General features: G+C 43.0%; 1 protein-coding gene across 5 annotated transcripts; it reads left to right on the top strand.

The window, feature by feature from the left end:
• The first annotated feature begins 4,306 nt into the window (after positions 1-4,306).
• SLC35G2 (solute carrier family 35 member G2) lies at positions 4,307-18,477 on the top strand. 5 transcript variants are annotated; one of them, XM_039489092.1, is made up of 2 exons: positions 4,307-4,557; positions 17,203-18,477. In XM_039489092.1, exon 2 carries the CDS (start codon positions 17,226-17,228, stop codon positions 18,459-18,461), a length of 1,236 nt encoding a protein of 411 aa, XP_039345026.1. In that variant the 5' UTR covers positions 4,307-4,557; positions 17,203-17,225; the 3' UTR covers positions 18,462-18,477. The 5 variants fall into 5 exon arrangements, with proteins under 5 accessions (XP_039345026.1, XP_039345030.1, XP_039345027.1 ...); XM_039489096.1 differs by lacking the exon at positions 4,307-4,557 and adding an exon at positions 5,586-5,664; XM_039489093.1 differs by lacking the exon at positions 4,307-4,557 and adding an exon at positions 9,576-9,591.
• The last annotated feature ends 3,048 nt before the right edge of the window (positions 18,478-21,525 follow it).

The raw sequence follows: 21,525 nt of genomic DNA, 5'->3' as shown, positions 1-21,525 counted from the left end.
TAAATTGGGCACAAGTAATCTATAAAGGCTGCTAATTTGATAAACTGTCATACTTGTTTCTTGGTCTTGGGGACTCAATGCTTGGACCTCATCCACACAGGGATGTAGCCATCCCCACCCAACAGAGTACCTGAGGTAGGTCACCTCTTTTCCCATGTGACACTTAGCCAGGTTAGCAGTTAAACCTGCCTCCTCAAGGGCTTGAAATACCAGTGAGGTAGCATAGGTGGTCCTCCCAGCTGACACTGTAAACAACTATATTGTCAATATAGGTGGCAGCATACTGTTTAAGTGGTCACAATAGTCAATCCTTTAGCTGCTGGAAGGTGGCTGAGGCTCCATGCAGGCTGAGCGGCATGGTCACTAACTGGTTGAGCCTGTAGGAGGGGAAAAAGCGGTGTTCTCCCTGGATGCCCTTGCCAGGGGAATATGCCAGTACCCTTTTGTCAAGTCAAGTCTAGGGTGGATACTTGTGTCATGAACATAGCTACAGGTAGCATAAAATCCATCCTTTACCTGTAAAGGGTTAAGAAGCTCAGATAATCTGGTTGGCACCTGACCAAAAGGACCAATAAGGAGAAAAGATACTTTCAAATCTGTGGGGGAAGGATTTTGTTTTGTCTCTCTCTGTGTTCTCTCCAGGTCAGCGAGGAATCAGGGCAGGGAAAATACATCTCCCAAAGCCATTCCTGAACTAAGATTACAAATTGTAAGTAATAGGAAGGAAATGCGTTAGATTATCTTTTGTTTTAGCTTGTAAATTGTCCCTATGCTAAGAGGGAGGTTTATTCCTTTTTGTTTTTTGTTTTTTTGTAATTTTAAAGTTTTGCCTAGAGGGGAATCCTCTGTGTTTTGAATCTTATTACCCTGTAAAATTACTTTCCATCCTGATTTTACAGAGGTGCTTCTTTTACTTTTTCCTTTATAATAAAGTTCTGTTTTTTAAGAATCTGATTGTTTTTTAGTGTCCTAAAACTCAAGGGTATGGTCTGTGCTCACCTTGGTTACCTATTTGGTTGATGTATTATTCTCAAGCCTCCCCAGGAAGGGGGGGTGAAGGGGCTTGGGGGAATATTTTAGGGAAACAGGAACTCCAAGTGGTCCTTTTCCTGAATCTTTGTCTAACTCACTTGGTGGTGGCAGCAGTACCCATCCAAGGACAAGGAAGGATTTGTGCCTTGGAGAAGTTTTTAACTTAAGCTGGTAAAAATAAACTTAGGGGGTCTTTCATGCGGGTCCCCACATCTGTACCCCAGAGCTCAGAGTGGGGAGGGAACCCTCACAACTCTGCATTCCCCAGCCTTTCTAGTAGCTCATCTACATGGGGTAGGTGTCAAAGCTAGAGCCCTCCTGAAGACAATGAGGGAGGGATAGCTCAGTGGTTTGAGCATTGGCCTGCTAAACCTAGGATTGTGAGTTCAATCCTTGAGGGGGGCCACTTAGGGATCTGGGCAAAAATCAGTACTTGGTCCTGCTAGTGAAGGAAGGGGGCTGGACTCAATGATCTTTTGAGGTCCATTCCAGTTCTAGGAGATTGGTATATCTCCAATTATTAAATGCAAAACCTCAAACTGTCTGGTTTAGGTACTAGAATAATGGTGCTCCTCCACTCATTCTGGGATTCCTCCACAACCCCTAGGGCTATCATCTTTAGCAACTCATGGACTGCCTTCCACATTTTCCTCAGCAAGTGGCGATAGTGGTCCTCCTGCACCCTGTCAGGAGTGATGGTAGGTCACAGATCAGACAGAGACACAGATGCTGCACCCCATGAATGCACAGACACTGGACGAGACTGGCCAAGAATGGTTGACAGACAATAGGGACATCATAGAGTAGCAATGGGTTACTTCCTACCCGCGTCCCAGTCCTTCCAGCATTGTCTCCAGAGTTAGAAAGGGAAAGTTATTCCCAAAAGGGATACTCCAGGTTCAACTAGATGGACAATCAGTCATTTTACTCTTGTATGTGATTGAAAGAAAGCATCCACTGTTATCTGGCAAACCTTGGCTTGAGACGCTCAAGGCAAATTGAATTGATATCAAGGTGATCATGAAAAACATCTTGAAATATTCAAGAAATACTAGGCAGACACTCCAAAGCATTTGAAAAAGAATTTGGACAGTTGAGCACCATGTCAGTGAAGCTCACTGTTAAGTGTGACATCCAGACAAAATATTGGACATCTTCATACCTCGTTTAGCCAATTTGGTTTATTGTTACAGATGGTAAATGAAAATGGACCTCAATTCTGTTCTAAAGAATTTCAGAAGTTGAGCTTCAAATAGAATTTAGCACATATGTTGTGCTCCATACCATCTCGTGACAAATTAACTAGCAGACTGCTTCATACGGCTACTCAAGCATGCTTTAATTGCCAAGGAGTCTACTTTGACTAATCAGAAGAAATCGTCCAATTTCTAGTTTGCCTACAGGAACACACCACACTACTACCTGGGAGTTAGCTGCAATTATTTTCTTGAAGTGGTCTTCATGTTTCTGTAGGGGCCTGCTTTATCCTGATGTTGTCTCATGTGTGGTCAAATCCCAAACTATGCAAATTGATCAACAACATGAGATTAATCATTGTTCTTTCCTAAACACTGAGCACCTCACAGCTCACACTGATTTCTTGGTTCTGCAGTTTGTCATAAGACTGCAGAAGCATGTACGTGGTATATAGCACCTCTTCTATAAAATTAATAGATATTAAGGCCAGAAGGGACTGTTATGGTCATGTAGTCTGACCTCTTGTATAGCACAGGCCAGAGAATTTCACTCAGCAATCCCTGAATCAAGCCCATTACTTCTGGTTGAGCTACAACATATTTGTTAAAAAGCACATCCAGTTTCAATGTAAAGATTTCAAGTGATGAATACATCACATTCCTTTGTGAGCTATTCTAAATGTTAGTTACCTTCAGTGTTAATAATGTGCATCTTATTTCTGGTTTGAATGTCTGACTTCACCTTAAAGTCATTGGATCCTGTTAAGCCTTTGTCTGCTAGATTATCAGAAATCTTCTCCCCATAAAAGGTGCTTATAGATCACAGTCAAGTCATCGCTAAACCTTCTCTTCAATAAACTAATCAGATTGAGTTAACTCAGACTCACTGTGGGACAGGCGTTTGATAGCAAAGATCCACAAGAATGATCTGAGGTGAGTCTGCTCTAATTTTTCATCATGCTTTTTGAACAGTGAGCAAGAAAAATGGACACAGTATCCCAGTAATGGCTTCACCCATGCTGTATACAGAGGTTATACCACCTCCCTACTTCTATTTGATATCCCCCTTCTCATACACCTAAGGATCACATTCACTGAGAGCTTATGTTCTGTTGCTTTCCAACAGGACACCAAGTTATTTACAGAGTTACTGTTTTCCAATATACAAATGCCCTCCCCCCCTTCCTGTAAATATGGCCCCCATTCTTTCTTCCTAGATTCATGGTCTTGCATTTCGTTGTATTAAAATATACGTTGGTTTCTCCCCTCCCCCAACCCCAGTTTACAAAGTGATATTGATTTATCTGGATGGCATCATTATTTACCATATGACCCATCTTGGTATAATCTGTAAACTTTAATATTTCCTTCTGAAGCATCAATATTAAAGGGGGTTAGGCTGAAAATCAATCCTTAGGATCCCTCTAGAAACACTCTTAAGCAATAATGATTCCTAATTAACAATTCCATATTTCATCTGTCAGACAGTTTTTAATCCCTTTTATGTGCACCATATTAGCATAAGAGAACCTTAGTCTCTTTAATCAGAATGTTGTGTGGGACTAACTGTCTTACGGAAGTTTCATATCAATATACATTTCCTTTATCAGACAGACTTGTGGTAATGAACAGAACAGTAATTATACAAACAGCAGGTTGTTACTAGACATCTTGCTGTTTATATATCTGCCAAAACATGACAATATAAATTACTGAAAAAAATCCCAGATTTTGTAATTGGAGAACAGCACACCATAATCTTTTCAGCCCTGGACACCAGAGGCATTTTGATTTCTGATGCTACACCTCGTTGTTTTTTCTCCTTGACTGAGCCCGGTTGCTTAATCCGCATAAGCATTATATCAATTAAAAGAAATTAAAAATCCAGGCAAAAGAAAGCTACTGTAAGTAATACTCTAACATTAAATAAAAATGAATGTTGATACAACTGTCAGATGCCCTTGTGCTTACTGGGCATGCTCACTTGCTCCTGCCCTGTCGCTCTCTCCTGAGTCTTTTGCTGTCGCCTCAGTCTTTTCCTCCAGGCCCCTCTTCGCAGAGAGAAGAGGGCGAGTGGAGAAAGGAGAACCAAGTCTAGTTCTGCAAACACCCTTTTCTGGAGTACGCCAGGCTGTGTTGCTGACTTCACATTACACTGGGATTAATGGCGTTGTCCTGCCTTCTGGGCTCTTACCGCGTGAGAAAGATGAAAGGATTGACAAATTCTGGAGAACAGATTTCCTCCCTTCTTTTCCTCTAACATCACGCAGCCTCCTCATTGTTTAAAGGCATCATTGTTTGGACTTGATCGGCTCCTTCTAAGCGAGAGGTAAATAGAGATTTCTTCCTCCCCTCCACACACCCCCTTTTCCTTATGGTATTTACTGATCTGTTGCATGATAACGCAGACATCCCAGCTGTTATACAGGCTCAGTTCATTCAAGTAACAACCTCCTGCCTCTGTTATTAATGCTCACTGCGCTTTACAAGGCAGGAGATTTGGAGGCGGTCGTTTGTTCAGACCAGATATGGATTCACTGGGAGACTTCTCAAAGCGACTTCAATTGATCCGGTTCCATAAATATAGACAAAAAATGGTAAATGGGTAAGAGCGCAGTCCGGGGTACATCGAGCCCAGGACTGGTAATGCCGCTTTATGTATCATTAGAGAACAGCGCTAAACTCATTTGCTGTGTGTCCAAGGTACTGAAATATCTCTAGCCGTCATTCAGCAGCTCAGAGGGACTTGTGGGCTGCATTTACCCGCCTCTTTGTCCTCTCCATTTTAGCTCTGCGGCATACAGGGAGATCGAAGCCCTTTCATTTCTCTCCCAGGCTCTAGGATTTACTAATCTGCTCTTTAAAGAAATACGGCTAATTCCAAGATATCACAAGACAAGGACATTTTCCTCCTAAAGCTGGTGTGAAGAATGGGTGCAGATGGAGAAAGCTGTAGATAATCTCACAATAGGCTGATTTTAGCAAATCAATGTAGCGTTTTTAATTAGCAGGTTGGAAGAGTTCCCGAACAGTCAGTAAGATCTGATAGTTTTACTTTCATATGTTTGTCGGCAGAGACTATGATTAAGACACATTGATATTTAAATGCTGATACAAAGATCTATTTATATTTCAGTGAGAAAAGCTGACGCATTCAAAGTAAAGAGTTCTATGAACTGTAAGGAAAAGGATGCTTTAAAGCGCAGATGCTGAATCTTACTTTTTTTTGGCGGAAGAGACAAATATCCAGATTTATTTGTGGGGGGAGGGGCAGATTTAGAATATCTGACAAAAATGCACACAGTGCTGCTGCGGACAGTGTAGTGTAAATCTGCTCACAGAATCGACTTTCCACAACAGATTTTTAATTTATGAATTTTGGACTCTTCTTGAATCCATCTCAGTTTGTCTAAACAAGTGCCTACTTGCCATCAAGGTATGAGTAAAATTCCATTCGATTACCACTATTTTAGAAACTTGAAATACTATTAAGTCTAGTAATATCTGCCTGCTTTTCCCCACAAGATACATTGATTGTAATATAAAGTCTGAGATTTTATCCAAATTACCAATGTGAACATTCACTTAATTTCAATTAAACTGTTGTTATGCAATAATTTGTATGTAGAGTCCCCATAATAGCCAAAAATTACATACTCAAATTCAATATTAGCTAACTATTTCTAGAACAAGTTGCCATTTAAAATATAATAGAATGCTCAGGATCTGTTTCTTTGGAGAGTATATATCTGGTGGTTCTCTTTTCCGGTCTTACTTTACATTAAAGTGACCTAGTCAACAAATGAAAGTCACCACTTCTTAAAAAGAACAAAATTAAATGTATGATTGTGATTAAAAAGATGACATTTAATATGGAACACATCACTGCAGCAAATACAGCATATATTTTATTAAACTTATAAAGTAAACAATTAGAGCTAAAGACATAAGTTCCTTTAAAATAATTAATCTATGCTTTAGAATTAATTATTTTCTATATTCTTATAATTAAACAAAACTGTTTGCCATTAGACCTTCATGTTTGTTTTATTTTACTGGAAAATATTTGTTGCTCTTGTTCAAACAAATTTTTCAATAGAAAAAATCAGAGAAAGACTCTTTACTAAACTATCATGCCACTCATTATTTCACCATACAGACACAATATTTCATTTGTCACTGTTGACAATTTCATCTTAATGTTTAGGGTGACCAGTGTGTGGCTTTCATCAGGCAGTAATACATGTATTAAGCAGGAAAAAAAGGATGCAGGGATATGTAGGGGAGTTACCATTTTTAGAAAACAGATTTTTTTTTTAAACTCAGACCCATGTAATCGCCATGGCTCTAATGCTGTAATTTCTATCCTAGTGCAACCCAGTTGAAATAATTAAAAACTCTATTTTGTATATAATATGCAACATGGGCAAGATCTGTGCTAGGTACAGGAGTAGGTGTGAAGCACTCCATGCCCTGTAAGCCTGATAGAATGAGTTGGATTGAGTGTGACCATGCAGGAGTATCTACACCATGGAGATGCCCTCTGGAATGGCCCACACAGGACTGGCATAGAAGGTCAGTTTGGGACAAACCGCCAATGGTCCATGGGAGTCTGGGGAGGGGCTGTGGATCCACTTTTACACAGATACAGTGGTCCCAATACCCTGTGAAATTGAGGTGGAGGGGCTGATGGGTGTGAATTTCACCTGTCTGTTGCATCTCTCTGCTTACACCAATTCTGTATCAGATGTTCTCAGTTTAGGATTAAGATGATATTTTTCCTACATGCAAACTCAGACTGGGCAAATCATTCCCCTTGGTTCACCACAGTAACAAAGCTCCACTACAGGAGTGGTATGGGGACCACAGAGGCCCCATAAGACTTTCGCTACCATTGGATGCATCTGGTGGCTGGCTTCTCTGCAGCTTGTACAATAGGCCTGTGCAGTACCAGTTATGCTACAGTACATCTGTAACAGACTAGTAGCCCTTTAAACTGTAATAGGCACTAAAACCACAATACAAGACTCAAAGCTGTTCCCTCTGGGAAGGCTGTGAATTCCCTATTAGTCTCTTTTGTCTGGGTGCCCAGACTTAGTCAAACGCCTCTTAATGGGCTAGTCACACAATCCCATTCTGCCCTGTGTCAGGGGGGTACCATAGTTCATTCACCGCACACTGTCACACACCTTCATTCTGAGAGGGTGTCTGGGTGCACACTGTGTAGAAACCCCTTTTCCTCCTTCCCAGCAATCCTCTAGTCACAAGTTCAGACCAAAAGGAGCATTGTGATGATGTATGCTGACACCCTGGCCAGACAGCATCATTAGTGATTCTTGCATCCAGCACAGTTGCTTTTGGTTAAGGTAGAGCAGAAATGTCAAACATGGGCTAAGTCTAGCCCTGCCCCCCATGCATTTATCTGGCTTGCAGCTCCCTCTGTAAACAGAGGAGCTGGGCTCATTGCATCTGTGGTGGTCCCTCCATCTCAGGCTCTCTCAGGCTTGGAGGGAGGCCACTCTGACTTGCTGCATCAGGCAATAAACAAAAGCTAATCAGCACTTCCCTAGCTCAAGCCTCCTGGCTAAGGCAGACAGTAAACAGTCTAGGCTGTGACTCTCTGGGCTGGGCAGAGCAAGAAGTAGTCTTTAGCCTAAGCCTTCTGGCTAAGGCAGTGTAATGGGGTCAGCACCCACCTCTCATGAGCGCCCCTGTTTTGGCCACTACATACCTGCAATCACTTAGTTTTTTAACAGGGTGGCACCTACCTCTTGCAGGCACTCCCTTTCTGGTTGGGTGGGAGCCTGTTTTTCTTTCAGTTCTTACAACAGGGTGGCACCTGCCTCTTGCAAGTGCCCCCCCGGCCAATGGTAGTTTGGCAGGTCTTCAGCAACTCAGCCCTCTGGTCAAGTCACACACACTGTCCCCCACTTCCCAGGTATACAGTCTCTAGTTCTTTCTCACGGCTCTGGTATGGGGTCATAGCACCAAGGCTCCCTCCCCAGAGGCATTGCCTTCTGTAGTAGCCCAACAGGGGGCCCATCTCAGTACCCTCAGTTGGTGTCCTTTCAGCAGCCCTCACTGGACTCAGTCTTCAACCAGACCAGCAGAGTCCATCACAGTACCTGCACCTGGGCTGGCTAGGTTCTGGTCTCAGTCCCCTGGGCTCCGCCTGCCCACACTAACCTTTCCATGCTCCCGCTGCTCTTCTAGCCAGGCAGGCACCCCGTCTTTAGCAGCCTTCCCTGGGCTCAGTCCTACCCGCAGTAACTGTCCGTAGTCCTGCTGCTCTTTCTGCCAACCAGGCTCCCAGTTCTCCCTCCTCAATATCCAGGCAGCAACTAACTGCTTTGCCTTTGCTACTTCCTTATATCTGGCCCTTCCACCCTGATTGGTTGCTCCAACATCCCATCCAATTGTCTGCTTCTCTGCAACCACTCTAGGTCACCTGGAGGACTTCTCCTCTGCTATTTTCTGGGGCAAGGTGAGGCAGAGCCAATAGGCCTCCAGTAGGGGGCCTCTAGACCTAGTCCATTCATCACAGGCAGGCAGTAAACACAGTCTACGGCCTGGTCCACACTGGGGGGCAGTGTCGAGGTAAGATACGCAACTTCAGCTATGGGAATACCATAGCTGAAGTCGAAGTATCTTATCCCGACTTACCTCCCGTCCTCACTGCTCGGGATCGATGTCCGCGGCTCCCCCATCAACTCCGCTACCGCCACTCGCTCCGGTGGAGTTCCGGAGTCGACGGGAGCGCGTTCGGGGATCGATATATCGCGTCTAGATGAGATGCGATATATCGATCCCCACAAAATCAATCGCTACCCGCCGATTCGGCGGGTAGTCTGGACGTACCCTAAGCTCTGAATCCCTGGATGGGGAAGAACAATAAGGAATCTTTAGTGCAGCCTCCTGGCTAAGGCAGACAGAGAACACAGTCTAGGGCAGGGGTGGGCAAACCACGGCCCACGGGCCGGATCCGGCCCCTCAGGGCTTTGGATCCGGCCCATGGGATTGTCCCCCGTGGTGCTGCAGGCCCCACACCGGTCTCAGAAGCGGCCGGCACCACTTCTCTGCAGCCCTCCAGGGGTGGGGGGGCAGAGGGCTCCATGTGTTGCCCTTGCCGCCAGGCACTGCCTCCCGCAGCTCCCATTGGTTGGGAACGGGGAACCATGGCCAATGGGAGCTTTGGAGGAGGTACCTGGAGGCGCGGCAAGGGCAGTACATGCGGAGCCCTCCACCCCCCTTCCCCCAGGGGCCACAGCGCTTTCCGGAACGGCGCAGCGTGGGGCCAGGGCAGGCGTGCAGGGAGCCTGCCCTGGCCCGGGTTCGCACCGCTGCCACCCCAGAGCCGCTTTAGGTAAGTGGCATGGGCCGGAGCCCAAACCCCTCCTGCACCCTGCCCCCCAACTCCCTGTCCTAAGCCCTCTGCCTGCACCTCCCACCCCTCCTGCACCCCTACCCCCTGCCCTGAGCCCCCTCTCGCACTCGGCACCCCTCCTGCACGCCAACCCCCTTCCAAGCTCCCTCATATGCCATGCACCCCTCCTCTGCCCCAATCCCTTGCCCTGAGCCCCTTCCTGCACACCACACCCCCTCCCACATCCCATACTCCCTCTTGCACCCCAACCCCCGCCCCGGCCCTGCATACAATTTCCCCACCCAGATGTGGTCCTCGGCTCAAAAAGTTTGCCCACCCCTGGTCTAGGGGCTTGCAGCCTTCTGGCTGGGACAAGTCACAAACAAGGCACAGGCCTTCTGGCCTAGGGTGAGAAGGCTGCTGTGATGGGTTGAATTACAGAACCCGCCTTGGGAGCTGCCACCTGATGTGCCAAGACTATTTTTGCTGCTGCTTTTTCTGCCAAGTTTGGGTTCCCAGCACCCTGTTTTGCTGAGCCAGACATGTCCGTCTGCTCCAACAAAGACCCAGGGTCTGAATTACTTGCCCCAAAGCTGCAGACTTAACTGAAAACAGCTAAGAGAAGTGTTTTTGTTTTTAACACTTAGGCCTACAGGCTTTTAAATTTTTTTAGGTGCATAAAAAAAAAGCTTAAATTAAAAAAAAACAAACACACTAGGCACCTTATATTTTTTTTTTATTTTCTTTTTTTTTTTTTCTCTACTCCTCGAGAACGAGGAGAGAGGAGGAGTAATGCTGTAATTAACATATCGGATTAGGGGTGTGGTGGAGTGATTGTGGCTGGCCTATTGGCCTATATACAGTGCACCAGTGAGTGCTCTGGAGACCGCTGAATCTGAACTTGGAGTTGGTGGTGAAAACAGGAGGAAAAAAAGAAACTTTGAATATTTTTCCTTTTTTCCTGTTTGAGCTCCGATCAGCACGTGGTGCGGCGGCAGTCGAAAATCAAATAAAAAAAAAAAAAAATAAACCATGCGGATGTGATATGCTGGCAGGGCTGGCAAATCCGGGCTATCAGGCCTCAGTTACCAGAAAAGAAAAAGAAAGAATTTTTTAATCCTTTTTAACAACAGAGACAGGCGCTAGCAGCGCAGCAGCGCGAGCAGAAAAAGCAAGCAAAAAGAAAAAAAAAAATCAAAATGATGGGGATGGGGGACTGGATCCACAGTTCTCCTTCCTCCAGAAATATCTAAAATATTTTTTGCATTCTTGGAAATGCTTCAAGGCACATGCACAGTGTCGTGTCCATGGTGGGTCAGGCAGGGCCTACTCACACCCCCCACACCCACCCACCCGACAGAAAAAAAAAAAAAAAAATCTGACCTTTTTTTTTACATCATTTTACTACTGAATGCTGCAGATAGATGCAGATGATAGTGCAGCACTCAACACAAACATCCCATCCCCCCCTCGCCATGGGGATGACATAAAATGAAATCAATCCTCATCATCATCATCAGCTCATGATAAAAAAAGCAAAAATCCATCCTCATCATCATCAGCCTGGCTTGCATTTTTTTTTTCTGGTGATGGATGGGTGCATATGGCAGTAACCATCATCATCACAACAGGCAGGGGGCTGGGCTCCCCCCCCCCACCCTTTCATAAGAAAAAAAAAGTTCCCCCCCCTGGAGCAGCAGTGGGGGCTGGGGCTCTCTCCTACACACTGCTAATGTCCTGTCTGGACTATCATAGCAGCTGGAGGCTGCCTTCCACTCATTCAGTGTGTTTATTAATTCATCACACATGGGGACAATGGGGGGGACAATGCTAAGAAAGGGAAGAAAGGCTGGGGAAGAACTGAATCAAACAGGGGGGTTTACCCAGGAGCACCCCTGTGATAGATCTACACATTTCTGCAGGCTCTGACACAGCACAGCACAGCTCTGTGCTCTGATACGGTGGTTCTCTCTACTTGCCTATATTTATATAGGCACTGATTTTTTTTTTTTAAACCAAAGGGGATTGACTACAGGAGTCATTCAATTTTTTTTTTTGCCCCTGGCTGATCGCCAGGGGCACTTTACACTTACTACAGACAAGCTAATGGTACATGAGGTGCAATATATGGCTAGTAAACAAATCTGGCTTTTTGCTGGCTGCTCTGGACCAGGGCACTAGCACACAAAATGGTAAAAGGGACTGCCATGATCATCCTCCTCAGTCCAATTTATGGAAGGGTTTGGATGGTGCAATATGCTAGTAACCATCTCTCTGCTCATGCAAAAAAAAGCAGCTTGCTCTGTGTTAGCTGCTGAATCGCTCTGTGAGCGGCATCTAGTACACATACGGTGAGAGTCATTTATTGCCATGGCATGGGCAGAAAAGGAAAAAATGGAAAAAAACAAAAAATGCTGCTTCTTGCAGCAGAAGGAGTGACTGGTGACGACATTTACCCCACCACCCAGGACGATTTTTTTTTTTTTTGCCCCAGGCACTGGGATCTCAACCAAAAAGGGAAGGGGGCGGGGAGGGGGAACTGGGGGATAGGATAGGAGCTATACCACCCACAACGCAGAAATACCAGAAAGCGCAGCGACCATGGGGACACACCACACGATTTAATGTGCTTAGTGCTATGCGCGGCCACCGATTTTTTTATTTTTTGTTAAAAAAAAGTTTTAAAAAATCGGAATAATCCCGTAGTGTAGACGTACCCTTAGATGCTCAACTCCCAATGGGGTTTAAACCCAAATAAATTAGCTTTACCCTGTATAAAGCTTATAGAGGGTAAACTCATTAATTGTTTGTCCTTTAAAACACTGATAGAGAGGTATGCACAGCTGTTCTCCCATCCCCCAGGTATTAATACATACTCTGGGTTAATTAAGAAGTAAAAAGTGATTTTATTTAATACAGATAGTAGGATTTAAGTAGTAACAGACAGAACAAAGTGAATTACCAAGTAAAATAAGATAAAACACACCAGTCTATGTTTAATTTAGCTGAATACAGATAAAATCCTCACCAGTTTCAGAATGCTTCCTTTTACAGACTAATCTTCTTTTAGTCTGGGTCCAGCAATTACTTACACCCCTTGCAGTTACTGTCCTTTGTTTTAGTTTTTTTCAGGTATTTTTGGGGGTGAAGAGGCTCTTTCTTTAGCTAGCCGAAGACCAAATGGAGGGGCTTTCCCTGGGCTTAAATAGACTTTCTCTTGTGGGTGGAGACCCCCTCTTCTCTCCTATGCAAAGTCCAGCTACAAAATGGAGTTTTGGAATTACCTGGGCAAGTCACATGTCCATGCATGACTGAGTTCCTTACCAGCCAAGCCACATTCCTGGGAAAGCCCAGATGTGGATTGGTGTCTCCAAGTTCATTGTTGGCTTAAGTGTTTCTTGATTGGGCACTTACTGAGAATAGTTTTTTCTCAGGAAGCTGACCAACTGCTTCACTACAGCCTACTTAGAATCAAATAAGTATGCAGCCAATATTCATAACTTCGAATACAAAAATGATACATGCATACAAATAGGATTAATAGATTCAATAAATCATGACCTTTACAGAAATATGTTACATGGCATATGTAGCATAAAACACATTCTAGTTATGTTATATACATATACATTCATAAGCATATTTCCATAAAGCCTTATTGCAGCTTATAAAGGCATCACAGCTGCCACCCCAGGGTTAGCAGCAGAGGGTTGGGGGGACCCAGGCTATCCCTACTCTACTAGGTCCAGCCCAAAGCCCTAAAAGTGCCAGGGGATCCCGCCACTAGGACAGTGGGAATCCTGCTGAAACATGCTGAATCATACTGTGACATCACAACCTGACTAATGTCTGGTTCCCCTGGGTTACTTCCTACCACAGTCCATTGGTGTGGCTCCGTAGTCTGCAGGTCCTCAGCTTCCTCAGGGTACGTGGTGGATGGCAGTCCCAGCAGCTCTTCCCAACTCTTGGTCTCCTCCAGAGGCAGGATGCCACACAGATCAGAGTCTGGTCCAGAGTCCTGCAGCAGGCTAGAGTTGTCTGCCTCCTTGCCTGGCTCTGACCCAACTGACCTCCTGTGCTTGCCTTGTTCCCAGCCTTTCTCCAGCCCTGCTCAGTTCCTGCCTCCTATTCTGATCCTTGGCTCTGACCCCTGGTTGCTGACTCCAGCACTGTCCCTTGGCACTGTTCCTAGCCACTGACCCCAATTTTGACCACTAGGCTTGACTGCCACTGCTTTGACCACCCATGCCCTGGTCCATGACAGTATCTCAGGAGGATATTGAACACAGTTACTAAAGTTAGACATGTTTAAATCAGCAGGTCCAGGTAAATTGCATCCAAGAGTTTTAGAAGAGCTGGCTGAGGAGCTCACTAGACTGTTAATGTTAATTTTCAATACATCTTGGAACAATGGGAACTCCAGAAAACTGGAAGAAAGCTAATGGTGTGCCAATATTTTAAAAGGGTAAACAAGATGACTGGGGTAATTATAGGGCACTCAGTCTGACATAGATTCCAGGAAAGATAATGGAGCAGCTGTTAGGGGACTCAATTAATGGAGGATTAAAAAGAGGGTAACATAATTAATGCAAGTCAGCATGGGTTTATGGAAAACAGATCCTGTCAAACTAACTTGATTTTTTTAATGAGATTACAAGTTTGGCTGATAAACCTAATAGTATTTGTGTAATATAGTTAGATTTCTGTAAGGCATTTGACTTGGTACCACACAACCTTTTGATTAAAAAGCTAGGATGCCATCAAATGAACATGTCACACATTACACAGATTAAAAGCTGGCTAACTGATAAGTCTCAAAATGTAATTGTAAATGGGGAATAGTCATTGAGCGTGTGTGTTTCCAATGGGGTATCGCAGAGATGGATTCTTGGCCCTAGGATATTAAACATTCTTATCAATGTCTTGGAAGAAACATAAAATCATCATTGTAGATGACACAACAATTGGGGTAAATATTGAAGAGGACAGGTCACTGATTCAGAGTGATCTGGATCACTTGGTAAGCTGAGTGCAAGCAAATAATGTGTTTGAATATGGCTAAATGTAAATGTATACATTTAGGAACAAAGAATGCAGGCCATACGTACAGGATGGGGGAACTCTATCCTGGGAAGCAGTGACTCTGAAAAAGATTTGGGGGTTGTGGTGGATAATCAGCTGAACATGAGCTCCCAGTGCAATGCGGTGTCCAAAAGTGCCACTGCAATCCTTGGATGCATAAAGAGGTGAGTCTCACGGAGTAGAGGTTATTTTAACTCTATATTTGGCATTGATTAAACAGCTGCTGGAGTACTGGGTTCTGTTCTGGTACCCTCAATTCAAGAAGGATGTTGATAAATTGGAGAGGGTTCAGAGAAGAGCCACAAGAATGACTAAAGGATTAGAAAACATGCCTCCTAGTGATAAATGTGAGGAGCTCAATGTGTTTTGCTTTTCAAAGAGAAGGTTAAGGGGTGACTTACAGACTGTAATTAAGTAGGCTTGTATGCAATGTTGTAGCTGTGTTGGTCCCAGGATATTAGAGACACACACAGAGTAAGCTCAAAAGCTTGCCTCTCTCACCAACAGAATTCAGTGCTTCCCAGGATATTACCTCACCCACCTTGTCTTTATAAATAGGCCTGGCAGAATTAAATGTATTTATTTATTTTTGTAACTTCAAATGATTAACATCAATGTTTATTTTAAAGCTTTTTTATTTTTAACTATTTTGATTTTCTCAGTTGCATGACATTAAGGTGGGGGGGACGCATAGCTCAGGGGATGGGGTTTGGGGGGAAGGGGCAGAGTGGGGCTGGGGTGGGAAGAGGGGGGGCAGGGGCAGAGCAGGGGCAGGAGCTGAGGGGAAGGGGTGGGACAGGGGCGGAGGCAGTTTCCTGGGCCCTGCTGTGCGCAGTCCATGAGGGGCCAGCTCAGCCATCTGGGGGATCGAGCTGGATGCTGGAGCTGGATGCAGCACACAGCTGTGTAGGGCACCAGGAAATTTGGGGCCCCAAATTTCCTGGTGCCCTACGCAGCTGCGTAGTTTGCATATGGGTAGGGATGGCCCTGCTGGCCAGTGATTGAATAAAATGGGCCATGACAGTGGGGCTGTATAGGGCTCACTGCATGGCTGTGGAACCACGGACACTGGATTCCTGTAGGTGCTAGGGGAGAGGGAGGCTGTGCTTGCTGATTGTTGTAGATGGATGTCTTTGTCTATTTCTGTGTGTCAGGTGAAATCAGCATTTACCAAAGACTAACCATTATCAAATCCTGGCAGCCTTATCTATAATACCTACATGGGGAACAAATACTTATTAATGGGCTCTTCTGTCTAGCAGAGAAAGCTCGAACACAATCCAGTGCCTGGAACTTGAAGATAGATTAATTCAGATTAAAAATAAGGCATAAATTAACAGAGTTATTAACCACTGGAACAATTTACCAAGGGTTGTCATGGATTATCCATCACTGAGTATTTTTAAACCAAATTGAGTGTTTTTCTAAAAGATCTGCTCTAGGAATTATTATTCAGGCCTTGGAATCTGTGACTTTACAAGACATGCTCTAGTGCAAACATGAGTTATTGGGTTTGATATGTTTACTTATAAAATAGAAATAAATGTTTCCTACACGGAAGGAAGGAATCACTGGTTGGAATTCTCTGGCCTGTGTCATGCAGGAAATCAAATTTGATAGAGATCATAATGGTCTCTTCAGATGAAAATCTGTTAATATATTAATTTTCTTCTTTATAGAATAAATGTAACAATTCAACCATGTTGGGTGAAAAATGAGGCATCCAGGTGACGTAGAATGGAACAATATGCAAATGTTCACTTTAGGCAGCCTGAATATAAGTTTGATATCTGTGTCATTTCATAAAAGTAGCAAAATCTACTTGTTCTCCTCTACATTGCCAAGGAGTGGACAGCTTCTTTTCATAAAATTTCTTAGTCATTTTGTCCAACTGAAGTTCCTTTGAAAAACAAATTCATAGTCAACAGTTTCTGGAAATAGTAATATGCAAAAACAGCTTCAGATAATTTGAAAATTGATTGTAGTACTTTTTACATTTTTCTGGTCCTTGTGCCTAGTTCATTGAAGTGCTCAGTGATGCCATCTGTCTGTCTCTGGGTTGTTTCACTTTGAATTTGCAAAAATTGCTCTAGTCTTCTCTAACCCAAATTTCATTTTCGGTTTGTATTTCTCTTTGCCCCTTAGAACTTGGTGAAGAATAAAACCATTAATGATTACAGAATGACTAACTGACCAGAAAGGTCCAACAAGGAAATTCTTCTCAGTGTAATAAGAACTGTTATTAATTTCCATATCTCTTTTTAAGAAGCAATGTAATAATAGGTATCATTTTCAAAAGTGAGTGCCTAAAGTTAGGCCCTAAAGTTATATTTAGGCACTTAACTAAAAATGACTTGGTTTTCAAAGATACTGAGCAACTTCCATTGTGAAATAAAAATAGAGAGAATTAATTGAGGACAAGAACAACTTGGTTAGGTTCATGCCAATAATTTGTAAATGGTCAAAAGATTGCAATGCAAATGAATTTTACAGTATTGGTTGAATAAAACTAACTTTTTTTTTTTAAAGACCAGACCTAGTTCTCTGAGGAAATGGATACTTCTTCCAAACAATGTCCAGTGAAAAAACGAGTGAAAATCCATCCCAACACAGTAACAGTGAAATATACATCACATTATCCCCAACCTGGAGAAGAGGGCTCTGATGAAACCAGTGAAGATATCGGAAGCTTTATGGAGGACAATCCAAAGAAAAGGTTGCTGAGTGACAGAAAAAGGAAAGGAAGAGCCTTCTTTGGGACTATGGATATCCAATCTCAGCCAGCCCAAGAGACGAAAGCCAATGAGACTGGACAACACCAGAATTTTACAGAAGGAAGCATATTTCAGTCCAGAAAGACTTGGGTAGTGCTGTTTGCCTCTGCCTTGGCTCATGGGTGTGTGGCTCTGATAACTAAACTTGTTTCTGATCGTTCCAAAGTGCCATCTCTAGAACTAATTTTCATTCGTTCAGTCATACAGGTGTTGTCTGTCATTGTTGTGTGTTACTACCACGAGGACCCCTTTGGACCAAAAGGATACAGACTGCAGCTCTTCTTCTATGGTGTCTGCAATGTTATCTCCATTACCTGTGCTTACACCTCCTTCTCTATAGTACCCCCAAGCAATGGGACCATTATGTGGAGAGCAACCACCACTGTCTTTAGTGCCATTTTGGCTTTTTTACTAATAGATGAACAAATGGCTTATATAGACATAATGACAGTAGTTAGTAGTGTCTTTGGTGTTTGCCTGGTCATGTTCCCCAACATTGTTAATGAAGAAAATTCTTTGCTCAGTGTCTGGAAAGAAGCCTTTGGCTATACAATGACAGTTATGGCAGGCTTAACTACAGCTCTTTCCATGATAGTCTACAAGTCAATCAAAGATAGGGTCAGTATGTGGACTGCGCTGTTTACTTTTGGTTGGACTGGAACTGCTTGGGGAGCCTCCACCATGTTTTTTCTTCAAGAGCCAATTATCCCACTGGATGGAGAAACCTGGAGCTATCTCATTGCCATCTGCATATGTTCTACTGTGGCTTTCCTGGGTGTCTATTATGCCTTGAATAAATTTCACCCAGCTCTGGTCAGCACAGTGCAACATTTAGAGATTGTGATAGCCATGATTCTGCAGCTTGCAGTGCTACGCATCTTTCCCAGCATTTATGACCTCATTGGAGGGGCCATTATTATGATTAGTGTTGTTTTCCTGGCATGTTATAAGCTGTCCTGGAAGAATTTAGGAAGGCAAGATTATCAGGAGATACTGGATTCTTCCATTAAATGAATGTCAGTTTGTTGTAGTCTTTACTGTAATAGTTTCTGCACCACAATGTCGATATTAATGTTCATTTACCAATGTCCTTTGTCTAGTAGAGTGGACAGAGTACTAACTTTGTTGTTCAGAAATGTGCCAGATTCATACCTGACATAACAATGTTTAAATCAGTAGAGTTGTACTAGAGATGAATTTGTCCCAATGTGTTAAATAATTTAAAATGTTTCAATATGTGAACTTAGATTTACTCTCAGCTGGTATGCAGTAGCTGCTAAGATTAGATATAGAGAATTCTGTCATAGGAGTCTTTCTATCATAGTCCTCCTTCTATAACATAATATTGAGACAGAAGGATTCACTATTGTTAGTCATTCTGGACAGTGCAGCTGTAGAATATTTTATGGCAACAAGAAAGTCATATGTTGACATTCACCATTGAAGGAGGAAATTTATGTTCCATAGTAACAGTATACTTACTTGGTTGAATCATGTAATATTTTATAAGTAAGAATTTTAACATGTATATGGTTATAATTCTTTAAATATCTGCTGGGAGAAGAGTAAATAAATAAAGTGATGTTCTCTGTGCTCTAATAGTAAAGGTGCTGTCAGAATCTCCATAATAATCTTTGACTTGGTCCTAAAACTCCCTGTTAGCTGAAAGCTGGAACACATGAAACTAGAAAAAGATATTCATGGGCAAAAATGAAAAGGAAGATGTGAGGCTATTTTGGAATTGTCAGAGTGAAATGCACTTAAAAGCTAGTTTCAGATGTTTTTAACTCAGAAATGTTTCTAGCCACGGCTATTATTGCCTCACTTTCATAAGCGGCAAATCCACCTATTCACCCCTCTATTGACTCATGCCTCCTTCTTGAATCTTTGGTTTCTTCCCTTGTGTGTGCCCACTGTAGCCCCAGGAAATGTGCCTCCCTCAGAGAGGACACCTCTGCCCATGCTTCTTACCCAAGTTTGGAGCACAAGCTCTACTCCTAGACACAGATTTGCCTTCTGTGTCTCTTGAGGTTGAAGAAATTCACTCATGTTTGGGTTGAATGGCATGAAACACCCGCCTTCCCTGACAGTAGTTTCTGGGGGAAAAAGATTTGTTTAAAATAGACAAAGAGAGAGACAGAGAATCAGATTAAATTAAAAGCAGCATTTTCCATCACATGCCTTATCTGGGTAATTTCCCAAACCCAGAGAGGCAGGCTCTGTTTGCTTAGTTACAGAATAAAAAGGAAGCTCTCACATGTATAAAGAGCAAGCCCAGTCTCTGACTTCCCTGGCCAAAGTGACACCACCTTGCTGCTGTGTCCAGAGAGTTATTTCCTATCCCCCGACCTCGCATACACTCATTATGTTCCCTCCCCCTTCAATCCAAGGCAGCTCTCCTTGTTTTCCAAACCAATTTTCTCAAGATACATCCACACGCAGTAAAGCTTGGTGAACAAATGCATGATCCATCCTGCCAGAGATGGCCAGCAGAGGGGATATATTTAAACAATGAGTAATGCAGCCTCTCTCATGCCAAATTCAGGTACAGCCTTCCACAGATGACTGGGTGCGGGTGTATCCAGTCTATCCAGACCTCTGTTTAAAACCTTTTATCTCAGTTTTTCATTGCCATGAAATATAAATTATTGGCAGACCCTTTGTCACACACTTGTTAAGGCAAAAGTTGGTATGGCTTTTTTAATGTGTGGTCTTGAAATAAATATTTAGGTGCCAAAATGTTATCCAAGTATGAAAATTTGCCCGTAACGATTACTTGTGCTTTTTGCCAAACTGTGCTAAAATTGAAAGTTGAAGTGAATGGCTCCATAACCTATTTTCAGTCTGCTGAGCCAGCAGCAATCCAGGCATTTTAAAGGCTTATTTCTGCTCTTATTGAAGCTAATAACAAAGTTTACATTGGCTTCACTTGCTGTAAGATGATATGATAGAACTGTGTTGATTTACAGCAGTTGATGATATTACTCACATCACATGCACAGTGCTTGCAGTCATCCAACAGAGCAATGATCCAGATCTTATGGTTTACTTGTTCACTGCTAAATTAATAAATACAAAAATAGCATTATAAAATATAAGGTGGAGCTGGCAGTTGTGCCTGCGATTAATCTAGGTTTCACAGTACACCCTAGATTTAGGGTTCAGGTTATTTATTCACACAGCTACTTCTAGTTGATTAAGAAGATGAAACTGGTGAAGCATACACAAAATCTTTAAGATCTTTAGTTAATACAGACAAATATAATTGAAATAATAGAAAAATCAATATACATACGAATAAATAAGTAAAATAAAGTGGTTTTGTGCGTTGTTCATGCTGCCAATCTTACACCGTGCATACTTGCAACCTTATGGAGACCATTAGAAACAAAGAGAGAAGAAAAGGTAAATGGAGCTCACCCAATGAGGAAGGCGCTGGGACAGGCTTCCTATCCAATTGTCCTATGTTATCATCCCAGTATCCCAGCTAGGGATGAGGTTGACAAGTTTTATACACTTTTCCCCATTCCACCCATGTGCATCTGGGACCATATACGATCAAGTCAAGTCTCAGCCCATATTAATATTTAGTATTCCAGGAGACCAATTTTAGGATTCTGGTTGTTCATATTTGGCGTTCCAGTTAACCATAATTACAGTTCCAACAGTTAACCCAACCATTTGCATCAGTCCCTTTCCCAATAGTTTTGATATGTCAATGCAGTTAGCTCTTACTGAAAAAAGCCCCTAAGAAACTACTATCTGTTTGCTTGGGGTGTACCTGTTTATCACCAAATTCATTGGTAAACTATCACAACATGCTTATTGATAAAATTTGTAACATCAGGTCAATCATTCCATAATCTTTGGTCAATCATATAATACTCATACTATGTTACACCAACTGTAAACTTCTAAGCTTCATCTAAGTCATAGAAACTTAATGCGTAAGAGCTAAAGCCTAGCCCCAGGCTGCTGGAACAATTTTTATACTAGGGGTTCTGAGAGTCATTGAACCAAACTGTAAACCCTGTATATAATAGAAAACACGTCAAGCCAGGAGGTGTGGCAGCACCCC

Source organism: Mauremys reevesii, linkage group 9 (genome assembly GCF_016161935.1).
Source record: "Mauremys reevesii isolate NIE-2019 linkage group 9, ASM1616193v1, whole genome shotgun sequence".
Taxonomy (NCBI): domain Eukaryota; kingdom Metazoa; phylum Chordata; order Testudines; family Geoemydidae; genus Mauremys; species Mauremys reevesii.
This window is presented reverse-complemented; position numbering and strand designations above follow the sequence as displayed.